Source organism: Hippopotamus amphibius, chromosome 7 (assembly GCF_030028045.1).
Source record: "Hippopotamus amphibius kiboko isolate mHipAmp2 chromosome 7, mHipAmp2.hap2, whole genome shotgun sequence".
In the NCBI taxonomy this organism is placed as follows: Eukaryota; Metazoa; Chordata; class Mammalia; order Artiodactyla; family Hippopotamidae; genus Hippopotamus; species Hippopotamus amphibius.
This window is the reverse complement of record NC_080192.1, coordinates 5,392,231-5,415,126: the sequence shown is the minus strand read 5'-3', so window position 1 is coordinate 5,415,126 and position 22,896 is coordinate 5,392,231. Positions and strand designations below refer to the sequence as shown.

Genomic DNA, 22,896 nt, shown 5'->3' with positions numbered 1-22,896 from the left:
GTCCCGGGGGTTCGGCGACTGGAAGCGTCCGTGCGGCCAGCAGGGGAGGCGCAGGGCGCCAATGCGGACCGTGCGGTTCCAGACGCCGGGCGTGCCAGGTGCCAGGTGGGCTACGGGAGAGGCCTGGGGGAAGCCCCGGCACGCCCACCCGCGGGTCTGGGGTCCCCGGCGCCCACCCCCAGCAGACACTCTCACACAGCTGCCCAACACGCGCCAGCGACGTCCCCGGCGCCACTGAACGCTCTGCGCTTGCGCCGTCTCCAGGTCGCGAAGATTCCCGGCGTCCGCGTGAACATCCGGGTCACAGGCTCTTAAGGCCCAATGAGCGAAGGCACCGTGAGCCAGGGGGCGGGGGAAAGGGCGGGGCGAGGGCGGGCCATCACGGCAGCCCCCAGTCCGCCGCGTCCGGGGGCTTGTGGGTGTTGCACCAGCCGGTAGCTCCGCCACCGGGGACCCGCCCTCTGCCCGCACCAGCCGAGCCTTCGTCGGGCCCGGGCAGCTCTGGGAGGCGGCGGCAGAGAGGGAGCCATGGGGACGGTACACGCCCGGGTAAGAGGCCCAGCGACGCGCGGGCTGCGTGACCTCTGGGCGGGCGCCGCGGAGCCGCCCTCGCGGCTGCGCCCGGGTTGCCCTGGTGAGGGGATAGCCGAGCCCTCGAGGCCGGCGCGGAATGCGGCCGGGGCCCCCAGCCTGCCGCGCCCCGGCGTTGGGTCGCCGCGGGCCGGGTGGAGGCAGCCGCAGAGATGTCGCCAGCGGGTACCGCAGGCTTCCGAGTGGGAAGCGGACACTCAGAGGAGGGACTCGACTTGCCCAAGGTCACTTGGCGAGGCAGTGGCCCGGAAAAGACTAGCGAGCTTTGAGTGATGTCCTGGAGCGGAGGGATAAGTTTCTTCCATCAGCGGTCTCGGGCGTCTTAGCTCCTTACTCGTCATCTTCTCTAGTCTGTCCCGCGCAGCCGCTGCTGGAGTCTTGCTAGACTCCTCGAGTACCAAGTATCTTCTGAAGTCTTCCAGCCCAGACGCAGCTGGAAGTCCTCGTGTTTCTTGGTTACCGTGCCAAGAGGAAACCTCACTAAGCTTTAGTTCCTCGTTTTAAAGTGGAGGCAGTAGTAGTACCCACTCATCCGGCTGTTGGGAGAACTGAAAGACACAGTGCCTGTAAAGCACTTGCTTGGGTGCCTGGCGCGGCACCCAAGCTGCTCATCTGCTCTCCTTTGTCATAATCTTAACTGAGACCCGGAGAATGAATATTTGTCCAAGGTAACACCGTTAGAGCCTCAGAATGTTCTAAAACTCAGACCTCCTGAGTCCCAGCCTTCAACACCACTTCTACAACGTGGATTGTTTCAGTTGCCACGCTCAGAAGTTTTCAGGAGTTTTCCAAAAGAATTAAGCACAGACATCTCAGCCTGGTGTCCGGAATTGGACTTAACTTCCCATTCCAGATATTTCCTTCACTTGAAACACCGTTCCTCCTCCGACACAGTCTTTGGACCGTGCAGCTTGGCGTAGCTCCCTCTCTCATCAATCACCACCTGCACCCATCTTTAGCTGGGAAAATAGTCCCATCTTTTAGAGCTCATTTCAAGTCACTTCCTACATAAACCTCCTTATCCCCCCCCCCACTTCCTCATTTTGGATATGCTACCAACTTCCCTGATATTTTTACTCTGGTGCCCTGTTTTAGCTCTGCATTTTTGATTTATCCTTTTTGATTCTAAGTTTCTAGATGGTAGTAGGAACCGCATCTTATTTACCTTACATCCCTTGTGGCATCTTGACAAAGTAAGCATTCATTCGTATATTCAAGTAATACTTACTAGTGGTCAGCTGTGTGCCTGGCACTGCTGTAGGTGCTAGGAGTACAGGGGAAAAAAAGTCTCAGCTTTTATTGAGCGCCTTTGACACTAAGACTGCTGCTCCTTTGATTAGTGTATTCACAAGAAATAATTTTAGTTCTTTAATTTGACCTTTACATTTCACTAGGCAGTGTCGTTTGAATTTTTTGGTCAGGATTCACAGTAAGAAAACATCCCATATTTGTTATCTAGGACCCTATTCATACGTCAAACGAAAACTTTCTGAAACAGTGTTTGCCATTGATATCTAGTATTTTTTCATGTATTTTCTATCTGATTCTAGTGTATATCAGAGTTGCTGTTCATGACTCATTAAATCTATTTCATGCCCAGTTTCTTTAGTTAGCACTGCCTTGCCCAGTGCCTGGCACGTGGCCTTCGATAAAATTTGTCGACTCACTACTAGACCGATCTGCTTAAAGGTTAGAGGTTAGATCCAAATATTTATTTTAATTCATTTCGCTAAATACTTACCCAGACACTGGAATGTAACTTTGGTGAGGGTGAGGATCTCGTAGTCACATAGTGGGTGGATATTTGGTGAATGAATGGACCTCTATTACTGAAACAGTTAATTTAGGACATCAAGCTTTGGTGCAGTCATGAAACTGTAAAGACAGCATCTTTTGAATTAAAGTCTGAATTTCAGATTTAAGAATACAAATGTGTCTGGCATGTCTTTGGTGGAGTGTGTTTCATGCTTTTGGGGTTTTAGGAACTGTAATGGAATTTTTTTTTGCATGAACATTTTGCCCAATGTCTGTCTGTCAAGCATTTGGATTAAGAAGAATGAATACGTGCATGTATCCCTAACCGTAGTAGATGCCTTGCATTCGCAATCTGCGCACCCGTAATACACTTTTTTGCACTGTGTAAACTTAAATACACAAAGCATATTCATGAAACGTTGCATTAAAAAGTTCCTATTTAATTTCTTCATATTTTTCAGAAATATAGTAATGATCTCGTTTTTAAAATATTTACACAACAAAAAGGAAAGGATAATTATGTGAAATAAATTCTGTTTCTTTGCCCAGCATTGTCTTCCTTTTTTACTTATGTAAATAATCCATTTCAGCCACTGAGGGAAGGACTGGGTCTGTTTTATTCATGGCCGCATTCCCTGCTCTTAGTGGACAGTAGGCACTCAGATATTTATTAAATGTGAGGACAAAAGAAAGAAATCATTCACTTACCCATTCCATAAATATTTGAGCATTTCTGATGTAGCAAGGCAGATAAAAATAAGAAAAAGAAGGAATACCAGCAAAGGTCGTAAACTTCTGCTGGGAGGTGTCTCTGTGGAGGAGGGACTGATTCTCCCTGAACAGGTCAGGGATGGCTCACAGAGGAGATGGCACTGAACGTGGTTCTTTCAGCTCTTTGCGGGGAGGCGGATAGTTATCCTGGGCAGAGAGAGCCAGGTGTGCACAGACATGAATGTGAGGATAGGGGTGGTGGGGATTGAATCTAGAGTACCAGGTGGGGGCCGCGTGGTAGTTCCTTGTGCGCCCTGCTAAGGAATCGAGTTGCATCCTGTCCCTGAGGGCACTTTCAAGGACCAGTCTTTTAGGGCAAGGCTGGGAAAGAGGACGTGGTTCTGTCAGGTCATTACCTTTCCAGAGGACCAGCGGCATGCTGGAGGAGGTGCTGACAGGAGGCCGATAAATATTCCAGGGAAAAGGTGAGAGCGGCCCCGAGTCCCCCCTGCTCCACGTTCTGCAGATGTCAGGTGCACCTGTGCACTTCAGATGTGCTTCTCTATAGAGAATTGGTGGAGTGAGGAAGCAGCCGGATACTGGTTCCCACAGTTTCCCCGAGTTGCCTACATGTGCCATCACCTGTTGCCAGTCTAGACCTTCTGAATCCGTTTCCACCAGCGTCTGGGAAGCCCTGTGGTTAAGCTGTTGTATATGTAATAAATATACAATGTTGTATCCTCATTATTATACATACTGTTATGTTATCATGTCTCCATAATTATTATCGGAATCCTTATTCAGAAGATGCTTGAATGCTCTTGAGACATGTCTGTTCAGACTGAAGGAAGGGACTGCTTTCTGGCTATCCTGTTTTATGAGCATATGCAGTTCCCCTTAGTGTGTTGAATGAGACTTTCTGGACCAAAAGAGATCTATCAGAGTCCAGAAACATATATTTTAGTAATTTGGCTTGACAGTGTAATTATCCTAGAATGTGTCCAATCTTGGTTTAAAAAATCAGGATACTTTCTATAACAGAAAAGCAAAAAATATTTTGTTTTTTGGTCTTCAAATGGGCCTCAGATGTGTAGGACTAGGTTAGGTATAGTCCTCGGTTCTGGCACAGCCGTTGTGGGTTTGCGCCTGACCCTCCCATTGATGAATTTTCATCCTTGTTTTATGTATTAACAATACTTGGACAGTGAGGGGTCACTGCCAGCCTAAGACTTGTACGTCGACAGCCGCTTATGCTGCCCTTGTGCTCCCTGCCCGGCTGCCTCCAGCACCAGAGCGGACCACGGGCCTAAGTTTTCTGGAGCACTATCTAAAGACAAAACCAAAAGAGTTTTTTTTAGTATGAGTTCATTTATCTGTGGCTCCTCCCTCCCTTTCAGAGTTTGGAGCCTCTTCCAGCCAGTGGACCTGATTTTGGAGCGCTAGGAGAAGAAGCTGAATTTGTTGAAGTTGAACCTGAAACTAAACAGGAAATTCTTGAGAACAAGGATGTGAGTATCCTGTTGAGGGCTGGATAGAGTTGTTACTAGAAACACTGGCTTCTACAAGCTGCTGGGGAAACATGAAGGGATTAACCTGTGTCGACACCTTTATCAAAGAAGAGTTTGCAGCCAACGACATTTGAGAAAGACTGGACACTTAGAGAGAGTTTCTGGTTTTAGAGGGATAGTTTTTCCTTGGTGATTATTTACATGGGAAGTGTAAACAAACATATTTTTGAATTTACGTTATAAAAAAACCCCAAAAATATTTCAAAGAGAAACTCACATCATGCTTAAGTTTATATTTTGTTTCCTGCTCCCAGAAAAAAGACCTTGGGTCGTGAATGAATCGTTTTCTAAACTTTGTTGCCTTTGAAATTAAATATAGTGGGAGAAATGTAAGCACAATTTTCATTAATTTTTTAACTAAGACCTTAGTATAGTATCGTGATCATGTGTTACGTTTCCCTAACACTCCCCATTATCCCTGCTTGATATCTCTCTGTTGCTCACTACCATCTACTGTACGGTGTACATTGCCCGTTTCTCCCCTTTTAGAGTATAAGCTCCATTGAGGCAGGAAGTTTTATGTTTTGCTCACTGCTGTGTCCTCAGCATTCGCAGTGATACTTGGTGCATTTTATTGAATGAATTAATTCAGTGAGCATTAATGGACAGATGAGGCTCTGAGCCCAGCACTCGTCAGGCTGTGTTGAAATCCACACGAGATCTCTGGCAAAATACACGCAGTTGTTGTTAAACCAGGTCGCAGTCAGCGTCATCCAGAGGCCAGTGCTTGGGGAGCGTGTGGGGAAGGATGTCTAGGGGACCGCTGCACCCTGCTGTGTTAGGACTCCCCTGGTGCCTGGTCAGCTGGCTGCAGAGACCTTGTAGATCTCGTTCACGGGAAGTACAGGCCTAGTTAGTTCAAGTGACCATTGTTTTGAAAAGGCATGGAATTAAGAAGTGTGGATCGTTAAATGAAAAAAAAAGTTTGAAACTAGTTTCAGGCATTTGTCTTTATCCTCGAAGCCTAATCTGTTGCCCTGTCTTGAGCTCTGTAATCTGCGTCCTCTTGTCACCTGTAGGTGGTTGTCCAACACGTTCATTTTGATGGACTCGGAAGGACTAAAGATGACATCATCATGTATGAAATTGGAGATGTTTTTAAGGCTAAAAACCTCATCGAGGCAAGTGTTCCCTCTGCTTGACCTTCCTGTCCATTCCCTTCTGAAGACCCCATGAACTTTGCTCACACTCTGAGTGCCCCACCCCACCCCAGAGGGGGCTGAACCCCCTCAGTTCCCAGAAGCCACCCACAAACTGACATGCTTGGGCCTCCACCCTTATCCTGGAGGAGAGGCGTCTGTCCTCTCGTCCACGGCCGGCCCCTCCCCGTGTTGCCTGCACGTCCCAGCGTTGCTGGGAGCTGGTGGCGGCGGGTGCTGGGCTTCCCCGGCGCCCTCTCGGTGCGCTTTCCCTTCGGGGCCCCCAGCGGCCGAGGGCGGTGGGCTCCTCGTTACCCAGCCCGCCTCTCCTCGGGCCCTTGTTCCCTTCATTCACCGGGGCCTTTCTTGGGTTGCACCGTCTTCCTCTCCTCCATGACTTCCTTCTGTCCTTCTGCCCTCGGAACCACGTCTGCATGGCTGGGTAGAGTTGCCCACAGCTTCCTGTGGCCACGTCCAGCTGGCTCCTTCCAGTCTCCGTTTTACTTGACCTTTCAGCAGTGCTCAGCCATCCCCACTTTAAAGAATTGTATTTTTTTAAAGATTCAAGTAATCTTTTACTAAGTGATCTTTTTACTCAAGGAGCGGCTCACGTGTCTGGCCTTAGCGGGGATCTCTTCTCCGGGATCTGCTACTTGGCACCGAATGCGAAGCCGCCGGCCTGAATGCTACAGCCACCATTTATGTTTCCATTTCTTAGAGGAATACAGTCTCTGTGGTTTTTTTCTCTCTCTTATAGGTAATGAGGAAATCTCATGAAGCCCGTGAAAAATTGCTTCGTCTGGGAATATTTAGACAAGTGGATGTTTTGATTGATACGTGTCAAGGTACAAATTATAGTGCAGTTTCTCTTTGACTCGCCTCCCACCCCCTGCCCCGTCCTCCAGAGTCACAGACGCTGTGTGTCCAGGCAGAGAGCGTCTGCGGTCTCAAGGAAGTAACTGGGTGCTGATGTCAGGCCGAGGGAGGCCTGGTGACTTTGAAGATGCTGTGTCTGAGCCCCTGGATCGTCCCAGGGCTCCGAGAAGGACCTCCTTCCGCGAGGGCGAGAGCCAGGCTTTTCAGGGTAGCCCAGCCCCGCAGGTGTGCAGATGGGCTCTTGGCAGACTCCTCCTGCATGTGTATTAGAAAGAGGAGGGCACTAGGAGTCAGATTTCACTTTTGGTTTTTGTTCATTTGCTTGTTTGCTGTGTGATATTGGGCAGTTCTCTCCACTTGGTCAGTGTTTATTCTTTCATTAATGAGTACGTGCTGTGGGGGGAGAGAGTGGTGGACAAGGTGTAGTCTCCTGAAGGAGCTTCTGGTCAAGTGGGATGGGGTCGGGAGACAGAGAAGTGAGGGTGGTTCAGCAGATCGGTCGTGCTGTAAGAGGGGGTGTTGCTGGAGGAGGAAACTTAGCCTGTCCTGGTGGGGCAGGGGGAAAGGGGGATCAGAGATTTCCCGGAAGGGGTGATGCGTAAGCTGAGACCTAAAAGCTGTGTGTGAGTTGGTTCGGGGAGCAGGGATGATGAGGATGTTCCAGCGGGACATCCAGTTGAATAGGTCCAGTGGCCAGAGAGACAGAGGGTCGTTGGATGGACCACAGGTCTCCGTCGAGCCAGAGTGCAGACGTGGGGGATGAGAGTGATGAAAGATGAGGCAGGAAAACAGTCAGGAGGCCGGATGGTGAAGGACTTGATATGTGGCTGCGGCCTTCATTCTGAGTCGGGTAGACATCCATTGGAAAAAATACGTATTTGGAAAGAATCAGTGAACGAGTGAACTCTTGCAGATTGAGTGAAAGACAGTTTTGGGATAAAAATGGAACAGTATATGGAAATGCTTGCAAAGATATAAAATGCTATATAAGTGAAAGATATTTCTGTTATCTGAAATATAGATTCATCTATGACTAACAGAGACCCCACATACCAGTGGCTTAGGCAAAAGAGGTCTCTTTCCATGACAGCTGGGAAACTGTGGCTGGTGTTGTAGCTCTGGGGGCTGGGGTGGTTTTCCCCTGGGGCTGGTCACTTCACCGTCTCTAGGGCCCTCTGGTCCCTGCAATGGCTGAGCACCGTTCCAGCCTCAGGAAGGATGAAGGGAGGGTGAAAGGGCACACCGCACTCTGTCAGCACCTGTCCCAGGTATTGAACACGGCCCTCCCCTCTCATCCCATTGCCCAGGAGTCACATGGCCACACACAGGTGCAGGGCAGGCTGGGAAGTCGAGTCTTTGTGGCCATGGACCCGCCAAGACTCGAGGATTCAATTACCATGAGAGCAACGGTTCTCAAAGTACGCCCCAGACCAGCAGCTCTGCTGTGCTGGGGACCTGGCAGAAAGGCGCCTCCCAGTGAAGCTCTCTGGTGCAGCGGGCCCTGCAGGTGACTGTGATGTGTGCTAAAGCTTGAGTTACCTGGGGAGAAGGGGTGCTGGGAGACTCCCGGCTGTCTCTGCCCCCTCAGGGTCGCGGTGGTGATGAAACATGCCTGTGCTGAGCTCCACGGGGAGGGTTTTGCACACAACCTAGTGGGGGCCTCACAAAAACCTGGTGAAGTGTCATGGTTATTCTGTTAGAAAAAACATTTTTCAGCTAAGGAAACGGGCTCAGAGAGGTTTAAGCAACTTGCCCCGGTCGAGCAGGCGGGTGACAGAGTGGCCCTTGCCACTGCTCCGGAGTGCTTGCTTGGCGGCGAGTCTCGTGGGTGGTGTTTCGTTTCCACGCTCTCCTGTCTGTTGTAGATGAGACGTGTGCGTGGTCAGCTGGTCCCCTTCTGTCAGCGGTTCTCCGCCCTGGCTGCCTTTAGAATCACCCAGGAGCTTTTAGAAAAGAACGGATGGCGTCCATTTGTCAAACGCCTGGAACGTACGACGCTGAGGGTGAACCTTAGTGCACATCACACGTTAGTTAACAGTAACGTCTCACTGTTGGTTCACCAGTTGTAACAAACATACCACGTTAGTGCAGGATGTGAATGAGAGGGGAGACGTATGTGAGGGGATGCAGACGGGGCTTACGGGAACTCTGTACTTTCTGCTCAGTTTTCCTATAACCCTAAAACCTAAACAATATAGTCTACTAATTTTTTTTAAAAAGTGGTGCCAGGGCTCCACCCGAGACCCACTGAATCCAGGTGTTTGGGAGCCGGGGCCTGGGCATCCGCGGGCCTGACAGCTCCCAGGTGCGGCTGGTGTGCAGCCAGGGCTGCGGGGTCCGTCCCGACCTTCCCGAGGGGCTGTAGCGCTCAGCCCCGCTCCCCTGCCCCCGGAGCCCGCGCTGGGTAGGGAGGGTGGGTCAGGGCAGCTGCGCCCACCCAGCGCCACGCCCCCGGCTCGAGGAAGGATAGGGAAGGCGCCTCCTGCTGCTGTGCGGACTTGTTGCTGCTCCGTCAGGGTTCCCAGAGCCCCTCTTGTCACATGAATTCCACGTTTTAATGTCAGTTGAATTGAGACCCCAGGTATTTTCAAGGACCTCACTAGGAGGGGAGCGAGTGCCTTTAGCAAGTACTATAAATAACCTGTGTTTAAGTAATGCTGCTGCTCATTATTTCTTGCAGCAAAGTCTGACTGTTTTCCGTATCATCCACCACAGAAACCAGACCCAGGTTTTGGTGTCAAGGTGTAATGGGATGTTGTGTGGCTGCATTCTTGGGCTTTAAACCAGAGCGTGTGTTTTCCAAAGGAAGTTGTAAAATAAGTTGAGCGTTCAGTTTGTGTCTTGTCATTCACAGCAGTGGGACTGAAAATAAAACCGCGTGCTCTCCCCATCTTAAGTGTTTCATCTTTCTCACGTGTCAGGTGACGACGCGCTTCCAAACGGGTTAGATGTTACCTTTGAAGTAACTGAATTACGGCGGCTAACGGGCAGTTATAACACCATGGTTGGGAACAATGAGGGCAGCATGGTAAGATAAGGCTTTCCCTTCCCAGCGGTGGACCTTTCAAGTGGGAGCTTTTAAAACGCGGCTGACAGTAGTTTCCGAACTGTCTCATGCCCCTGAGTCTTTATTTGTAAGCTATCACGTGGTTCTCCTAAATCTTCCTAGAGTTGATTATAGCCTGCTTTGTTATAAACATGGATCATTTGGGAATGATGTGGGGATATCACATGTTCATATTCATAGTTTCTTGGTCAAATTCCCCAGAACTCCAAGCCCATGGAGTTGATTTCTCCGAGCTTCTCAGTCAGCAGGTTTGGCCCGTCCCTCCAGTTGATCAGGTGTGTGCGCAGAGCAGAGGCAGGCTTTAAAGAAGAGCAGTGACAAATGAAAGGCAGACCCGAGTCCACATTTTTGTTCTGTTTTTATGCGAGTCCCTTAGCTCGCACAGTCTTTCTAAACAGTTATTATTCCTTCCATTTAAACCCCTGCTATTTTTCTTTTCCTTGTAGGTACTTGGCCTCAAACTCCCTAATCTTCTAGGCCGTGCAGAAAAGGTGACTTTTCAGTTTTCCTATGGAACAAAAGAAACTTCGTATGGCCTGTCCTTCTTCAAACCACAGCCCGGAAACTTCGAGAGAAAGTAGGAAGCCAAACAGATCATTGAGTTCAGTGGCCTGGTTTAAAAGTTAAAATAGGTGGCTTGTTTGTGAAAAGAAACTTTGCAGAGTCAGCCGACCCTCCTGCAGTGTCACAGCAAGCCGGCAGGTTCCCTCCCAAGGATGAGCCCCTGAAGCGTGTTTTTACTTATCGATTTAAGCGTGTGAATGTTCTGATCATTGTTTCAGCTTTTAAAGCTCTGTCCCATTGCCTCCTAGTTTCTCTGTAAACTTGTATAAAGTTACGGGCCAGTTCCCTTGGAGCTCTCTCCGGGAGACAGACAGAGGAATCTCAGCCGAGTACAGCGTAAGTAGCTTTCCAGTCCTTCCCCTCGTGCGCTTGAGGGGGCCCACAGGGGGCGGGGCCCACAGGGGGCGGGGCCCGGCGCACACAGCCGCACGTGGTCCCATGCGCGGGGCCGCGGACACTGTTGCTGGGGTCGCCTTCTGTTCTCTGCCCTGCCGTCCGCTGCCTCCCGGCCAGGCACCTCTTCACTAGCCGAGTGCGCATTGCCGGGGCCAGAGGCTCATCTCCACCGTGGCAGCTCCTTTGACCTGGTCAAATTTCTCTTCTGTTCCTGATTTCCCGGGACACCGTCTGTTTGTCCTTCCTCATACCTGCTAAGATGGATATTTTCTGACAGCCAGACAGAATTACTTCAGGTTACTGGACGCTTTCATCATTGGCTTACAGTTAGGTTACTTCTGCCAGGATGCAGCACGTGGAGTTACTGTCATTTGACCATTTTTTGGCTTTATGATGAATCCTGCTCAATTTTTTCCTTCCTTTCTAGCCCATCCCTATTTCTCCCGTCCTGTTCCAGGCGTAGTTAATGAGGAAAGACTTTGAGACACATGCTGTATAGAAATAGTTCCCCAAGTGTGGTCTTCAGACCAGCAGCCCCAGCCTCACCTGCAAATTCATGGCCCCGAGTGACCTGCTGAGTTAGCCTCCCCGGGGATGGGGCCCAGGGAACTGTTGCAGCATGCCCCTCGTCCCCCCACCCCCATCATTGTGGTCTGAGAGCCTCGAGTTCCGGCCGAGGCCTGCCTCCTGCTCTGCGCTCGGCTCCCCCGTGGGCACTCATCAGCCATGCGTGCTTCTCACCCAAAGTCACAAAAACTCAGCGCTCCAAGGGAGCCAGGAGGACGCAGCTCAGGATGGAGACGCGCGTCCGTTCTCACCTCCCTCTGTGTGCAGGGAGTGGCCCTTAGACCCTCCTGCCCTGGGCTGGGGACACGGAAGCTGACAGCCCAGCAGATGGCTCTCCTCTCTCCAGCTGTGCCCTCCTGCAGGGCGCAGTGGCCACCAGCAGGGTGGGAGGTTCCTCCCCACCTTTCTCCCCTGTGTCCCCTTTTACCACTCAGTTTTTAAAGCCTTTTTTAAAGAGTGGATATCAGGAGAGTAGAAACACCTTGAACACCTGTTTGTCCACATGGGATAAAGGTGCAAGACGTCAGAGTGTTGGAATAGGCCGTGGGGGGGAGGGATGTGAGGGCTGGCGCACCTGCAGCTGCAGCCCTGTGTTGAGAGCAGAGGCCACCAAGGAGACGACCGCGTCCTCCTCACGTGTGTCCTTGGGGTCTGCACCAAATAGGCGCTTGCTGCGCAGACCCAACAGCGCCACCTGGCCTCTGCCTCGTCCTCCTGCGGGGAATCCAGAGATGTGTCTCCTGTGAGCAGTAGCGTTTCCCCTGTTAAGAGCCACCTTACAAGGAAGGAAGGCAGGCTTTAGGTCAGCTCTCCCCCTCCCACAGGCATTGGGATGGTAGCTGAATTCAGGTGGCCCTCAGTGCAGAAAAGGTGGGTGAGCAGGGCTGCCCTCCCTCTGGGCCCGGCCCGGTGCCTCGTGGGGTTTGGTGAGGATTCGTCTGAGGTGGTGGCCCCACATGGCCACCCTGGAAGCCACATGGGCTGTCTGGGCCCGAGGGCCACAGAGAATGCCCAGCGCAGGAATCCCTCTGGGGACTGGGCCGTGACCTGGCTCCCTTGTAGGGGTTGCATCACTGTTGTCCTTCCTGAGGCCACCAAACAACATCATTCGCTGTTTGGAACCAACCTGGGCATTTCTCTGAGATGGAAATCTAAGGCGGGCTGACCTGACTTCTCGGAAGAGGGTCAGGCCAAGAGGCAGGTCCCCCTTGCCGGGACCCCAGAGTTCACTTGGTTCAGGCCTCTGGCTGCAGCGAGGAAGCTCTTCACTCACGTGTCCTCTTATCTCCTGACTCTTCTCTGAGGGCTGATGCAGGTCATCTGGGTCAGCCTGCCTGGTTTCAGACAGCCGCGTGGGGTGTGCGTCTGATGGCCTTGGATGGGAAGAGAAACCAGTCAGTTACAGAGCTGTGTGCGGCTTTCAGACAAGTAGCCCCACCTCCTCCCCCAGCCCTGCCCCTCGTGCAGCTATTCCCTTCGATGGCAACCACGGCTTTGTCCCCTCCTCCCTCCCGCCTGCCCCCTCTGTCCCCTCCTTCCTCAGCTTCCCTTCTTCTCTTGCTCTCTCCCATCCATTATTTAAAACATGGGTCTCAGCTCTTGGTGAACTGAACGACGCCCCAGCCCGAGAGCCGGTTCGGGACACCGCCGTCTGCACAGCATGGAAGCCTGGTGGTTTCTCGTTGCAGTTTCCCATCTGGAAGACCAGCCACACCGTCAAGTGGGAGGGCGTGTGGCGGGAGCTGGGCTGCCTGTCCAGGACGGCGTCCTTTGCCGTCCGAAAAGAGAGCGGGCACTCGCTGAAGTCCTCTCTCTCGGTAAGGACACGTGTAGGTGCTTTGACGCAGCCGTGCCGTATGTGGGAGGATAGCTTCACCTGCATCGGGAGGGGTTGAGAAGCATCGTGGTTTGGGTGGTTAAAACGGTGCCACCCGGTCACTCTGAATTTCTAGACACCACCTCATGTCGTTTTTTTCTAAGTAGCATCGGAGGTAGCAGGAAACGGGTGCCTAAGAGCCAACCATGGCTTTTTAGTTGGAAGCTGGCTGACTTGACTTCTGTCAGGGTGTCAAGTTCCCTGTGAGAACAAAGCCAGCGACGGGGTCGGAATCGCCCACCCAACCAGCGTGACGTTTCCCCGGCTCTCCCGGGTCCCTCCCACGTGACGTGGGGTTTTATAGGTGAAGTGGAGGAGGAGTCACTTCCGGACACTCAGCACGGCGCTGGCATGCACTTGGCGCTCAGCGAGTGTCTGGTGTGGGGTCACAGGCCTGGTGGAAGTGCAGACGCCCCCATCCATGTTTCTTCCAGCACGCGATGGTCATCGACTCTCGGAACTCTTCCATCCTACCCAGAAGAGGAGCTTTACTGAAGGTTAACCAGGTAGTATTCCTTCCCCTGTGACCTCTGCAGGCTCCGTGACGCTGGAGGGATGGGACATTTTTAATACTGATGTCTTCCTTTCATTGTAAAAGTCATTCTGGAATGGCTCGCCAGGGTGTCTGTCCCCCTCAGGGCTCCTGACCCTAGATTTGCTCCCTGTAGCTCAGGCTTTGCCTTCACCGAGTGCGGAGTCGGGATAGGGTTCCGGCCTCTGATGGTGTCACTAGGCCAGGAGGAAAGTTGTGATTTGGTGGCAGTGATTTCCCTGGTGACCCTTGAAGAACATCCAGGGCAGGGTTGTAACTCACACGCCGGCATGGCCAGCAGGTGACCTTGGGGAGAAGCCGGCTGGGGAGTGGGGCTTTGAGGCTTTCTTTGCCTGATCCCAGCGTCAGAGGAGCAGCTAGAAATCAGATTTTCATAAGGAATGTGCCAAATTGTAAACAGTTGACTTTTTTTTCCCCGAACACTGATTAGGCCAAACAAGCCATATCATCCTTAGCAAGCTCTGTAATGACATGTTTGATGTTGTCCGTATTTTTCTCTCATGTAAGGAGTAACATTCTCTGCGGGTATTCAGTGTGTTTGGTGATTCTGTTTCTCTGTCAGGCCCCTGGTACCACCTAGAACAACCAGAATGTAGCTTCTAGGAGACAGAAGTGGTCTGTTGTGTTTCTAAAAATACAGAACAGCAAACTTAAACACTAAGTGCAGTGACGCTGTTCAGAAACCTCTGTGCTAAGTCCGTCCGCTCCCGTTGACCTGAGGATCCTTCTCCACAGGAGCTGGCAGGCTACACTGGAGGGGACGTGAGCTTCATAAAAGAAGATTTTGAGCTTCAGTTGAATAAACAACTCATACTTGATTCAGTGAGTATCTTGCCAGAATGTTGTCACCTGTGCTTTCATCTTTTATTTTTTGGGATCTTATTAGATCTCAGTGTCTGAATATCTAAAGCACTAAAGAGGAAGTCAGAGCACTGAGGCCTGAAACTCACGTGCTTGATCTTTCAAATTTAGCTAGAGTTGAAGATGCTCTGGGGAGAAGTGGCCATTAGTCCCTTTAAGACTCACCTGCCAGCCATTTTCCCCATTGATCCTCTCAGTGCCATCAAGCAAATGTGTGTGGAGGCCAGGGCTGCCACTTCTTTTGCCTCCTGATGTTACTTCCCTAGAAATTCTGCGTTTTCACCTTATTTTGTGGGGTCTTCAGGGCTTTGGGTGCCTCCAGGAGTGTCTGTGTTTCATCTTGTAGCCCAGTTTGGTTTAGTTCCTGATTTCCTCAGGACCTGAGGAGTAAGTGTCTGGATTCTGACCAAGGCAGTGGAGCCCCAGGCTAGGGGACACCGTGCTTCTTCTCCAGTCTTCCCAGTGCCTGGGTGACTGGGGACGGCTTTCCACACCCCCACCACCGCCTTAAAACCTGGGGTCCAGGAGTGAGTTTTAATGAAATGGTACATGTGTCTCATTTTAGAATCATTTATTACTGCTCCCGGTCAGTCCTGGGCTCAGTGCAGTTTGAATTTGGTTCCTGCCTTTCCCCTGTCACTGGTCTCTTGGAGGCTGCCAGGGGCCTCTTTCTTGTTTAGTTCAGCGAGCTCTTTCTGCTCCCCGTCCATGGCATGCTTCGGCCGTTGTTGGCTCCATTATGGTTGCTTCTCCTTCGACGCTTCGGTTTCTCTTTCCAGCTTCCTTTCCCCTCATCCATCCATCTACCCATCTGCCTGTCCGTCCACCCACCCATCCTCCCACCCACCCATCCTCCTACCAACCCATCCACCTACCTATCCTTCCCTCCTTCCCACATACACTGGCTGCCGGGCACTGGGCACTAAGAATACCTCAGTAAATAAAACAGTTCCTGCTCTTACATGCTAGTGAAGGGAGATGTACAAGCCAATAGATTTATATGTAGCTTGGCAGGTGGTGATAAGTGATGTGAAGAACAGTACAGCAGAGTGAAGGGATAGAACGTGGCCACGGGGGGGTGCTGCCTTATTTGAGATGGTCGGGGGGGGGCATCTTTGTTGAGGCCCTTGGCGCTTAGAGCGATTTGAAGGGAGCCCCTCTACCCTCGGTGGTGTCTCCCCAACGCACAGCTGTGCAGGCTCAGCTGAGGGAACGGGGTGGGCTACCCGGGCCTGGGGGGTTGCCAGGTGAAGTGAATACAAGTCGATGAGTTTTAGTGGCGGGTCCTGGAATTTCCGGGTGAGGAGGAGAGTAAGGGCAGGAGAGAACAGGGGTCGGCTCGTAGGTCCGGTTGACATTGAAGACTTGATGCTGGTGCTAGAGGGAGCAGGTGGAGGGGTCTAGGTGCTGGGGGCAGCTGGGGGCCTTGGGCTCTCATAATCACGGAGGTCAGCGGGACATGAGGCCAGGTGGGCTTGTCTCAGGTGGGGAGTCCATTCTCCTTGTCGCCCCCTCCTTAGGTTGTGACCGTGAGGCAGGGACGTGGGGAGGGACAGTGCGCCGGGAACACTGGGAGCTCCTAGTCGCATGGGGAGCTGCTCAAGAGCACGCGGGGCTCCGGGCCTCGCTTTCTCCCGTAGCATCTGTCACATTGTTGAACTAAGACTTGAATTTCTCAGAATAGAGTGTTCATTTGGCCTGCTCTGCCCACTCTGTCCCAGTTTTTGTCTGTAATCCTTCCTACAGATGCTTCTAAAAAAGAGATATCTAGGCAGCTTTGAAGGACGTGGGACTTTGCACGTCCGAGAGAGGACAAGGTGGGCAGAAGTGTGGGGGGTGCTCAGGAGACATGGGGGGTGGGGAGTGTGACAAAGCCTGGGGTCAGGAGCCCAGAGAGCCTCGCTGGGTCAGTTTTGTGCGTAGATTACTTGGGCATGAAGTTTGGACCCCTGACCTAGGGTTGGGTCACTGCCCCTGACCTGTCAGAGGCAGGGCTGTGTCCCGGGGGTTGGACTGGAAGTGTGTCTCTCTTTGCATTTCTTAACTGTAGCAGCATCGCACCCGCCACCTTTCTTCTCCTGAGATGCTGTGCGCTCTCAGTCCTCTTATAAATCCCTTGTCCGGGGCCCTAGTCTCCCTCCCCCATCAGGCCATGGCTTGTCCCACTGGGCCTTGGCTTCTCAGAGAGCGGTGAGCTGACCTGTGTCAGAATGGAAGCCAGGCCCTGCTTAGGGTTTGGGCTTGTTTTTTGCTTGTGTTTAGTATGTCTCTATTTGAAATTTGAAGTTGCGAGTTGTGAACGTATTCACAAAACACTTCGAGCTGTAGTTCTTCCCCTGCACGAGCCAAATGTTCTCCTTCTGCAGCCCTTGTGCCCCCAACCCAGAGCTCCGCACGCCGCAGGCACTGGGCGCGACCAGATCACAGTGTGTTTTCTGTCTGCTAATGAGTGTTGAAAGGAAGGAAAACGGTTGCTTGTTTATATTTCAATAGGTTTTTTCAGCATCTCTCTGGGGCGGAATGTTGGTGCCCATTGGTGACAAAGCGTCAAGCATTGCTGATAGGTAAGTGGTAATAAGTGAATGGGTGGTGTGCAGATGGCTTCCTTTGGATCTTTCTGCTTGGTTTCTCATAAGATAGAGCAGTCTAACTCTTTAGGAAAGCAGATGTTTCAAATTTAAATTTAGTTTTTCTGTTTTAAGCTAATTTCAAAATACCGATTGTACCTCATACTTAATATTTTTTGCTTTTGGGACGGGGAGATACTTTATTATATTAAAAATTTTGTATTCTCTTTAAGTATGAAAGAATACAGTTCATACATGTTGCAGACATATAAAAACAGAGAAACATTTAAGAAAGTAAAATGACCCTGCTCATTGATAAGCAGGGTTACCATTTGGGATTCCAGTCGACCCTCGAACAACCCAGGGGTTAATCTGAGTGTAACTTGTAGTCAGCCCTCTGTATCCACGCTTCCTCCACGGCCACAGATTCAGCCACCACTGACCGTGTGGTGCTGTAGTGTTTGCTGTTGAAGAATGTCCGCCTATAGGTGGACCTGTGCCATCAAACCCACGTTGTTCAGGGTCAGCTGTATTTCCTGTTAGTCGATGTTTTTGTGGATGTGTATTCCTGTGCGTGTGTACACATACAGATTTACGTATCCATCGGTATTAAATTGTTGATACGCTATTTTGCATACAGTTTTGTGTCCTTGCTTTTTAAAAATTAGAATAGATCATTCACCAAGTCGTGGGAAATTTTTCATAAGCAGCATTTTAATATTTTGTTATTAGTGGATACACAACACTGTGAAGAACGTAACTTTGTAAATAAGTTGTGTTCACTTATGTTCTGAGGCAAGATTCCTCAGTGTGAGATTACTGTCTCAAAAGAGTATGAGCGTTTTTCAGGCTCCTGAAGGATATTGCTGGAGCCTGCTTGTCAGAAAGCTTGCTTTGTTAGGAGCGGCGTCTGCTCCTGCCAGCAGAGGGCGAAGTTGTATTTGTTGCTTATGACTAGTTGCTGTTAGTGGAAATACTCACAATGGTCTTGGGGTCAAGGAACTCTTTCTTTGATCTTGCACTAGTTAAAATGTTGTTTTAGCTTAACCTAGTTGAGCCTTTTGGGATGGCAGTTTAGAAGTAGAAAAAAATTTTAATTTCTGAATTCTGAGACTTAACAGTTTCACCTCCGTGAATCTAATGTAAGGAAATACATTCACAAGTGTACAAAGATTTACTTACAAGGATGTCCACCAGGAGCATTATTGAGAATAGCAAAAATTCTAAAACTAGGGAAATGATTAAATTGAAATACAGCTGTTCTAAAGAGACTGTGTAATCATTACAAAGGATGAGATAGATGTCACTAAGTTAAAATTTGCATGTAAGTATGTTGAGTTGCTTGTTCTCTGATGAGGGGCAAAGCTTCAGTGTGCAGGTGTGTGTGTGTGTGCAGGTAGCACCTAGGGTCTGGAAAGGCAGCCACCAGACCAGTGACAGTGGTTGCTTCTGGAAGTTGGGATGTGGTGGACAGATGAGGGAGGATGTGCTTCCTGGATCGTTTTAATTCTTTCAAAAGAATGTGTGTGATTTATCATTTAAAAGTAATAATAAAGGGACCTTGCTGTTTGTTTCTGTAATCAGAGGTATTCAGAAAGGCTTTGCTTAGAAACCCCAAATAGTAAAAACACATTTATAGACTTTTAAACTCAAGTTCAAATTCATAAAGTTTTTTATCCAGCGGGAGATGAGGGAACCAGTGCCCTGTTCCCTTTGTGCTGTTTTAGACGTGGGACATTTGTGGCATTGCAGGTCAGCGAGAGGCTGGGGGCGTCAGCTGGTGTGACGTCCACGACACGTGTGTTGGAGAGACCATATACAGCCTCTCTGGTCATTTTTTTTTTTTTGGGGCACACAGGCTTAGTTGCTCCGCGGCATGTGGGAATCTTCCTGGAGCAGGGATCGAACTCATGTCCTCTGCATTGGCAGGCAGATTCCCAACCACTGCGCCACCTAGGAAGCCGCTCTCTGGTCATTTTAATTTGCTATCTAGTAATTACCGTGGTCTAAAATCGGGTTCTAAGACGCTGTTAGATTTTATAGAGAGTAGTTGGGATTTCTAAGAATTCTTTAATTCATGTTTTTTGTTTCACTGAGATACAGTTTAAAAGAGTATGATTATCCAGTCCATTTAATGAACACATTTCATTAAAAAAAATTTTAACATATACTTTTTTCTTAATTAAAAAATCACTGTAGATAATACCAAAAAAATTTAAAATAACAGTAATTCTATTTTGGTCTATTTTCTTCTAGTATTATTTTCCTTTATTTGTAAAATTCAGATTATACTCATATAATTTGTATCCTGCTTTTTTTTTAAACTTAATTAAGTTAGTTTTTACCTTAAGTATTGTGAGCACATAGGAGGCTGTTTTGAAAAGGAGCTGCATGGCGAATTCTTGCAGATAATTCCTTTCTAACAGACAGTCCACTCAAGTGTCTTTATTTTTGCCTTCTGTCTCACCTACGTCCCCAGAGGTTTGATGTGTTTGTTTAGATGCTTAGACTTAGGTTAGATTATAACCTTGGACTTCTATGAAATTTGTCACCCTCCCATGCATCTTCGTGTCAGTGCGTGGAGATGTGAATGCCCTAGTCCCTAGGGTGTGCCTCCTGCACTTTGGTTCTCCGATGTAGACTCTTCCCGGCGGCTTTCCCCTAACGCCTGCCTCCTCTTCCAGGTTTTACCTCGGGGGACCCACGAGCGTGCGGGGCTTCAGCATGCACAGCGTCGGGCCACAGAGTGAAGGTCTGTCCTACCCCACAACACTCCAGATTGAAAACATGGAAATTATGGTTACATCTCATCTTTGAACACATGTATTTGTTTAAATTACCACAGTAGTAGATGTTCATATTTCACCAGTGGAACTGACACCTAACACAGCATCCACCACTCAGCAGGCATGGAAAAGTATTTGTTGAGGAAGTTATAGAAGATGAGAAAATAGACCTAAGCAGAAGACACATGACGGTGACCTGTGATCCCATTACCCAGAGATGACACGTGTGAGCGTTTTGTTGTTTAAACATGGACATCTGTGTACACATGTGCTGTTTTGTTTACATAACTGTGTTCTAACCTGTTTTTCCCACGACTCCCAATAATAAGATATGAAAAGATTTTTATAGGAATAAGAACTTTATCATCTTTAATGGCTGCTTATTTCATCTTATTGACAAGCTGTAATTTTTTTAAATTAATGTACTTTGCTAAAATTTTTAAAAATACGTATAAAATAGCTTTAACATTACAGTAAACAATAAACATGCATATTTATAAAAAGAGAAGATACAGCTAAACGCTAGTTATGGTTTTCTCTGAGTGATGGGAATTATGAATAATTTTAGGAAGTCTTTTAAAATGCACTTCTGCACGTTCCAAATTTTCCACAAGTTTACCTTCAGCTTGTTTGTTTATTTATTGAGGTATAGTCAATTTACAATATCATATAAGTTTCAGGTGTACAGCATGGTGGTTTATAAAATATTGACTGTACTCCCTGTGTCATGGACTTTATTTTTGAGAGCAGTTTTAGGTTCACAGAAAGGTTCAGCACAAGGTCCAGAGTTCACTGGACATGCCGGTAGCATCCTTTATTATTAACATCTCATGTTGGTGGGAACACTTGTCACAGTCGATGAGCCACACTGGGGTTCACTCTGTGTTGTGAAGTCTCATGGTTTGGCAGGTGCATAGTGGTGTGTATCTACTGTTACCGTATTTTACAGAAGAGTTTCACTGCCCTAAAAACTCACCATGCTCCATCTGTTCATTCCTCCCTCCCTTCTTCCCCCTCAGTCCCTGGCAACCACTGAAAATGTCATATGGTTGGAATCATACAGTATGTGCCCTTTTCAGACTGGCCTTTTAAACTAAGCAATATGCATTTAAATTTCTTCCATGTCTTTTTTTTTTTTTTGCCCTGTCAGTGTACTTTTTCGACTTCTGTTTATATGTTTTAATTGCAGTATAGTTGGTTTACAGTATTACATCAGTTTCAGGTGTACAGCACAGTGGGTCCGTCCTCCGTGTCTTCTGATAGCTCGATTGCGCATATCTTTTTTCACCGAATAATATTCCATTGTATGGCTGTGCACAGGCTGTTCATCCCTTCACCTGTCGAAGGACATCTTGCTTACAGGACATCCAATGTTTCGCATCCAGTTTTTATGAGTAAAGCTGACATAAACATCTATGTGCAGCTTTTTATCTGGACATAAGGTTTCAACTCATTTGGGTAAACACCAAGGAGTGCAGTTGCTGGATTGTATGGTAAAGCTGTGTTTAGCTTTGTAAGAAACTGCCAGACTGTCTTCCAAAATAGCTATACTGTTTTGCATTCCCACCAGCAATGCATCAGAAAGATAAAAGCCTTATCATTTTTTGTTTGTTTGTTTTAAATATTTATTTATTGTTTTTGGTTGTGCCGGTTCTTGGCTGCAGCAGATGTGCTCCTTAGTTGCGGCAGGTGTGCTTCTTAGTTGCAGCACGTGTGCTTCTTAGTTGCAGCTGGTGGGCTGCTTAGTTGTGGCTTACCAGCTCCTTAGTTGTGGCATGCGAACTCTTAGTTGTGGCATGCGAACTCTTAGTTGTGGCATGCATGTGGGATCTAGTTCCCTGACCAGGGATTGAACTCGGGCCCCTTGATTTGGGAGCACAGAGTCCTAACCGCTACGCCACCAGGAAAGTCCCAGCCTTATCGTTTTTGATGGCTACGTAGTTCGCCTTCTTGTCATACTGTGATGTTTCTAAACCAAATCCCAAGTTTTAGACATTTCGACTGTCTTCTTTTTTCTGAAGTTTATATAGCAATGTATCAGTAAATAACCTAACTGAATTTTTGTGCTCACCTGTAAGTTTTACTTTATAATATAAAGTTCTAGGTGTGGAATTGCTAGGTCAAAGAATTTTGTTGAGTATCCGTAAGGTTTTATATTGTCTCCAGAAAGCTTCTCTCAATCATACTCTGTCCAGCAATGTGTGAGAATTCCTGCTTCTGGAACTCTCTCCAATACTTGTCATTATATCAGAGGATCTCCGTGTATTATTAAAAACTTCAAAAGCATCATTTAAATGATACATGTTATTACATTATAAAATATTCTATCCTGATTTTCTTAACTTTTTTTAACATCTTTGTTGTTTCCATTTTATATTATTATATATAATGATTGCCCTGGGCATGAATTTTTGTACTAAATATAAATTGTTTCTTTTCGTTTGTTTTTAGAGTGCTTTACTAGCGTGTCTTTTTTTTGAAAAGCAACAATTTCTTTTTTCCCTATAACAAGTATTATTTAATGACTAGAGGAAAGTTTTGGAGTCTTCCATTCGCTTGAAAATTAAAACACAGTGATATTTCATTTAATTACCTATTAAAAGGCTATTGGTAAGATTCTGTGAGCAAGAGTGTAAATTGCTGTAACTTCTCATGAAAGCAATTTGACAATGTTTATCAAGAGCCTAAAACATATACATGCAAGGACTGTTGATAATAGCGCTGAACTGGAAACTGGAGACCCGGATGCCCATCAGCAGTAGACTAGGCAACTAAACAGTGGTGTCTTCACGCTGGAGTATTTATTATACAGCCACGCAGACGAGCAGGTTAGCGCCAGCGGCTGGGTGGCATGAACAAGCCTCAGGAACATGTGCCAAAAAGAAGCCAGGCCTGGAGGATGTGCTGTGTGACTCCATGTGCGCAGAGCCTAAAGGCTGGGCGAAATGGTCTGCGCTGCCAGGGAGCAGGCAGGCAGGTGGTGGTGGTACTTGGCATGGGTGGTGGGAGGTGATTAGAA

At 48.7% G+C, this 22,896-nt stretch overlaps 1 protein-coding gene across 1 annotated transcript in view; it reads left to right on the top strand.

Moving 5' to 3' along the window:
* The first annotated feature begins 334 nt into the window (after window positions 1-334).
* SAMM50 (SAMM50 sorting and assembly machinery component) overlaps window positions 335-22,896 on the top strand; it is a 31,313-nt gene continuing 8,751 nt past the window's right edge. The window contains exons 1-12 of the mRNA XM_057741774.1: window positions 335-549; window positions 4,455-4,565; window positions 5,645-5,746; window positions 6,522-6,609; window positions 9,562-9,668; window positions 10,154-10,284; window positions 10,520-10,607; window positions 12,923-13,051; window positions 13,545-13,616; window positions 14,399-14,485; window positions 17,018-17,088; window positions 19,776-19,843. Coding sequence (XP_057597757.1) covers window positions 529-549; window positions 4,455-4,565; window positions 5,645-5,746; window positions 6,522-6,609; window positions 9,562-9,668; window positions 10,154-10,284; window positions 10,520-10,607; window positions 12,923-13,051; window positions 13,545-13,616; window positions 14,399-14,485; window positions 17,018-17,088; window positions 19,776-19,843 — 1,075 coding nt within the window. The 5' untranslated portion in view covers window positions 335-528. The remainder of the gene's footprint in view (window positions 550-4,454; window positions 4,566-5,644; window positions 5,747-6,521; window positions 6,610-9,561; window positions 9,669-10,153; window positions 10,285-10,519; window positions 10,608-12,922; window positions 13,052-13,544; window positions 13,617-14,398; window positions 14,486-17,017; window positions 17,089-19,775; window positions 19,844-22,896) is intronic.